The sequence below is a fragment of the Aplysia californica genome, unplaced genomic scaffold (assembly GCF_000002075.1).
Source record: "Aplysia californica isolate F4 #8 unplaced genomic scaffold, AplCal3.0 scaffold00066, whole genome shotgun sequence".
NCBI classification, from domain to species: Eukaryota; Metazoa; Mollusca; class Gastropoda; order Aplysiida; family Aplysiidae; genus Aplysia; species Aplysia californica.
The window spans coordinates 26331-31474 of NW_004797336.1; the positions used below are offsets into that span (position 1 = coordinate 26331).

Genomic DNA, 5144 nt, shown 5'->3' on the forward strand with positions numbered 1-5144 from the left:
CATGTGTGTGCAGGCTGCCACACGGCCTAGAGTAGACACGTGCGCATGCCAACAACATATATATATGTCGGTATGAAAGAAAACCGCTGATCGGTCGATGCAATTGGGTAAGTGAATAATGGTTCACGATGCAGGTGCAATGGATGGTTTCCGGGAATACATAAAGTCCGTTGTGGGAGAAAAATGAGCGACACCACATCTGCATGGGCTGTTCACCCTAGAAGCGACCTCGTTGAATCTGAGCTTGCTGATTTAAGTGCTGGTTGAATCCGGGTTATTTTTATTGATTCTATAAAAGAAAAAAACCAGGAATCACCTCCTTTTGTTGAATCCAAGTTCTCGTTGAATTCCAGTTCGTTGAATCCGAGTTCCACTGCAAATGGGCAGAGGTTTGAGAAAATACAACCTTATTCTTTACATTCATAATATGCTCAGAAGTATTTTTAAATTCCTAAACTCGAGCTTTATTTCAAGTAACCCCAGAACTAACAATGACCTGGGTCAGGAATTCTGCATCGTGAGAGTTAGCGTAACTCCCAGGCTGCTCCCCACACATAGCGACAGTGCCGTCACAGTCGTCAGACTGGTCTGTCGTCACGACGCCCAGCAGGTCGGCCGAACCTGCAAGCTTGACCTCCTCCGGCGGGCTGACGTCGGTGCTGTCTGCCGGTTGTTCGGCAACTGACCCTTCTTGACCAGAGCCGATGTCCAGCTCCCCTCCCAGCTCGGAGATGTCTGGCCCATCACCGGAGCCTCCGACAAAGTCCACTTGTACCATGTGGTGGTGAGGTAGTGAGCTCACTGCTGAAACAAGAGAAGGCAGTTTGGTCCAAGGATACCAAATACTTGTTCTCCTCCCCTTTCATCAGGAAATGATGATTGCAAAAACAAGGTAGAAGAGGGAATTATATTAGCAAGGAGAAGAAGAAGAAAGAAGAGGAGAAGGAGGAGGAGAATGAGGACAACAACAACAACAACAATGATATTGTTACTACATTATTTGGCAACATATAAATTATATCATTTATATCAAAAGAAGATCAACAACAACAACAACAACAATATTATTACTATATTATATTGGTAACATTATATAAATTATATTGTTTCTATCAAAAGAAGATCAAAAACATGTTCTTAACACTGACTATTGGCCCCTTTCACCAGTCACTGGTGCTGAATACTGGCATTTTGGGAGTATTTCAAAACACTACCACAACTCTCAGAATTACCCTACTGTAATTATTTTTTGACACAGTAAAGTTAAATTCCAGCTTAATCTAATACAAAAAAATTAAGTTGTCAAAGTCTAAAACTTAAATTTTTATGATTTAAAGAAAAATTGGCATGAATTCTATTTTTCGAAAAATTTCCAGACATGACAGATAGAATTAAATTCACAACAACAAAAATTAAAGCTCAAAGTGTTCTGCTTTGATGTGTATGTATGTGTGAGTGTTTGGTGAAAATATAAGCTGTGCGTTGATGCAGACCCAAACAATGAATTACAAGAGACAGATGTAGGGCACGAAGTTGTGATTTCGTTGCGCGAACAACACCAGTACTAGTGCTAGATCTAGCCCTAAAACTACGACTCGGGCCATGTTCTGGTACATACCCAGGGTCCTAACTATCAGACACGTCATATTCTGAGTCACAAGAACTAGTAAAACGAAGAGAAGTATCGAAAACAGCGAAATTATGTGATTCTTCTTCATGCCCTTTCTTTGACCGTTACTTCGCAACGCGACAGTGAAATTACTATCAGCTGTATAAAAAAAAAACATAATGCGAGTTCCGGTCAGATCAACCCCAGTTGGGGTGACTTTCCTTAACCTTCAATTACAGGGTGATCAAAAAAAAACTTCACAACTTTTTTTTCGTAAATATTTTCCTCCACACTGGAGCTTTTGTCTTCAAATTTGAACACAATATTCCTCATTCAAAAGGAATTTGACTGATATTCATTTTAGATGATTCCACTAAATAATTCTGCAGTATAATGCGCATATAAAAAACAACCCATTTTTCGCTTTTGTCCCCAGTTATTATACTACACACTAGTACGCATTACCACAAAACGTTGTAACAATTGCGTCATATTGCAAGCTAAAGCAGAGTAACAGGCCAACGGAAGTTTGAAGACATTATTTTTCAAGTTCCTTTTTTAAAAACCCAAATCATGGTTCAGTTTAATAAGGAGCAGAGAGCATTTTGTATTGAACATTACCTCTCAACAAAATCACGATCCCTGACATTTTGTAAGTTCCGCACAAGGTATGAGAAGAATGCTAAAGTGCCATTAAGGCCTTCTTTGATGTTATGGGTAAAAAAGTTCCGTCAGTTTGGGAGTATCGAAAACCAAAACAAAAAATCTCCAGAAAAAGCGACCGCTTCAGGTCGAACGTGGACCATTTGAACCCCTCTAAACATCGTCAGGGTGCAGAGCTCAGTAGCTGAATCTAATGAGACATCTGTCTGCCGACGATGCCTGCAGCTAGGACTTTCATACACATAGACAGTCCGTATTCTTAAAGCAGATCTTAACTTACGCCCAGACCACATTCATGTTAGGTAAACGCTGACTGACCGGGGACAGAGGATGGCAATGTGTCGGTGGTTCCTCAACCGCCTTGGGGAACGCGAAAGTTTCTTAGATGACATATGGTTCAGTGACGAAGCGCATTTTCAACTTTCAGGATATGCAGACCTGCCACTCTATGAAACCTCAAAATCAGGATATCAGGGAGAAAAAATCGGGATTTGGTGAAAAAAATCGGGATCAACAGGTGTCCATAAATTCCTTGGCCAATATGCCCTCTGTGTGTCTTTGTTTGCGGGCGCGCGTGCGTGTGTGTGTGTGTGTGTGTGTGTGTGTGTGTGTGTGTGTGTGTGTGTGTGCGCGTGCGAGTTATCATTATTTTTTGTAAATCCTGAAGCATCGCGTCAAGCAATCCTTGTCCAAGTGTCTATACCCCCCCACCCCTACCAATAAGTCCCGAAATAAATGAACTTAAGTTGACCCCGTCAACGGACGGTCCCCGACACGCAGAACTCGCACAGCGATGATATGTCACGTGACGCGAATGCGTGATTGAAACAATTTTACTAACGGGTCCGACTAACTGCACGTTCACACAAAACACTCGGATGAGCGACAGTCGTTCTACTGACAGCGGCCGACCGACCAAATGTACCAACAAAACTCTTACGACTGTCGCTCGTCCGAGTGTTTGATGTGAACGCGCAGTTACCAGACCTCGGACAAGGCTTATCTTGAAAGTAACAGCGGAACTACGAATATTATCGATTATTAAATGTCCCAAATTGTAACAGTTTGTCTCAAATTGTAATAGTTACCAGGCTATCATCGGAGAATTCTGAGAGCGGGAAAAGATCACACACAACTTGGGGCTAGTCAACTACTAAATGCGGCATCGATATTTCGGGAAATAGTGCTCCGAGTTCCTACTGACAAAAAGTTTGACGAGTGCTTCAAGCAATAAAGGAGAAGGCAAAGTAAGTTTTTAGACAGATCCGGCACAACAGCGGACTGGGACAAAAAATCGGGATACACGCGATCGAAATCTGGAAAATCGGGAGGATTGAGATTTGGGGGGGAAAACCGGGATATCCCGACTAAATCGGGATGAGTGGCAGGTCTGGGATATGTTAACTCCAAAAATGCTGTCTATTGGGCATCCCACCCACCTCCCTACTGTCTCCAGAAGCCACTCCATGCTGAAAGGTGTAGAGTGTGGGTGGCTTTAAGCACTCATGGTTTGGTGGGTCTTTTTTTTTTAAAGACGCAGACGGACATGTTGCAACTGTGAACACAGACCGATACATTGAGGCGCTGAAGAAATTCAGGACGCATCTGGGGAGACACTGGCACTTGGATCGCCAAGACCAGTGGTTCATGCAAGATGTTTCTGTCAGATCAATGACAAGCTAGCTGACCACTTTGGAAATCATGTGATCAGTCGCAGAAGTGAACACATTTGGGCTCCGCATTCTCCTGACATGGATCCTTTAGACTTTTTCTTGTGGGGTTATCTCAAGGACAGGATATTTCAAAACCAGTTTGAAAACATTGAAATTATGAAACAAGCAATCCGTGATGAAGTGAGAAATATTCCATGGGAACTGTGTTTGGCTGTCATCAAGCATTTCAAATGACGCGTTAAAAGATGTTTGGAGTCCAAAGGAGGACATGTGAAGCATTTGTTTTAGAAATTCCACAACAAAAATGATAGTTCTTTAACTCCCTAAAAGAAGTTAAATATTGTTTAATGTCACAAGGTTGGAACAATTTAATGTTATAGGGAAAAAGAAGACAAAAATCTAATCAATCGTCTCATGACTTTCCTTGCGAGACTGTCTTTTTTTTTTTATTGGCGCAATTATGCATTTATGGGTGTTTTTTTCTTTATGCTTTTTCCATTCTGAAAATAAGTTTCTTCTGTATGAATTTTATGTCAAACAAATTCTTTTTGAATGAAGTTTATCTGTTCTAAATTTCATCTTTCTAGAGCAACATTTGCGCGAGATATTTATAAAAAAAAGTTGTAAAGTTTGTTTTGGATTACCCTGTACTTAAAATGTTACGATGCAACTTCCGCCCTACTCGGCACGAAACGAAACAAGTGGCAAAACTAGCACTGGAGTCCGTTACCGTGCATGTGACGGGAGCACAAGATACGGGACAAAATCCCAAAGTCCACCCCTTCGGGGGTACGGGATATGACCGGCAAACCGGTCCCCGTCCCATACCTGTGACGGGAACTGTAGTGAGTTAAAAGATCAAAACTCACCGGAAACAACAGAGGTCGGGACAGTGCATAGGTCAGAGGTCACAGGAAATATCATGGGCTGGCAGGCCGTGGGGTTAGTAGGAAAGAGGCTGGACAACTGTGAGTTGACCGCGGCGATTGCGCCCGAACTCTCCGCAATAGCTGGCCCTGGCAGCACAACCAAAGAAGCTGTGGAGCCGTTGATCTCCACTCGAGAGTCCACTTGGTCCACGCCAGTCAGGAGGCTGTGACCTTGACCTGTGTCTGGCGGAATGAAAACAAAAACAATAAGGCGTCTTTTGTGATGAGTACTGTGTGTGTGAGTGTGTGTGTGTGTGTGTGTGTGTGTGT

The 5144-nt window shown here is 42.6% G+C and overlaps 1 protein-coding gene across 2 annotated transcripts in view; it reads right to left on the reverse strand.

Annotated features, from left to right (window-relative positions):
- Positions 1-298: 298 nt before the first annotated feature.
- Positions 299-5144, reverse strand: part of LOC101845390 — a 46090-nt gene continuing 41244 nt past the window's right edge. Inside the window, exons 15-16 of one of the 2 annotated variants that reach the window (XM_005093547.3) lie at positions 4815-5057; positions 299-801 (exon numbers count right to left, since the gene is read on the reverse strand). In XM_005093547.3, coding sequence (XP_005093604.1) covers positions 470-801; positions 4815-5057 — 575 coding nt within the window. In that variant the 3' untranslated portion in view covers positions 299-469. Of the gene's footprint in view, positions 805-4814; positions 5058-5144 lie in introns of both variants that reach the window. The other variant, XM_005093546.3, reaches the window with a different exon arrangement.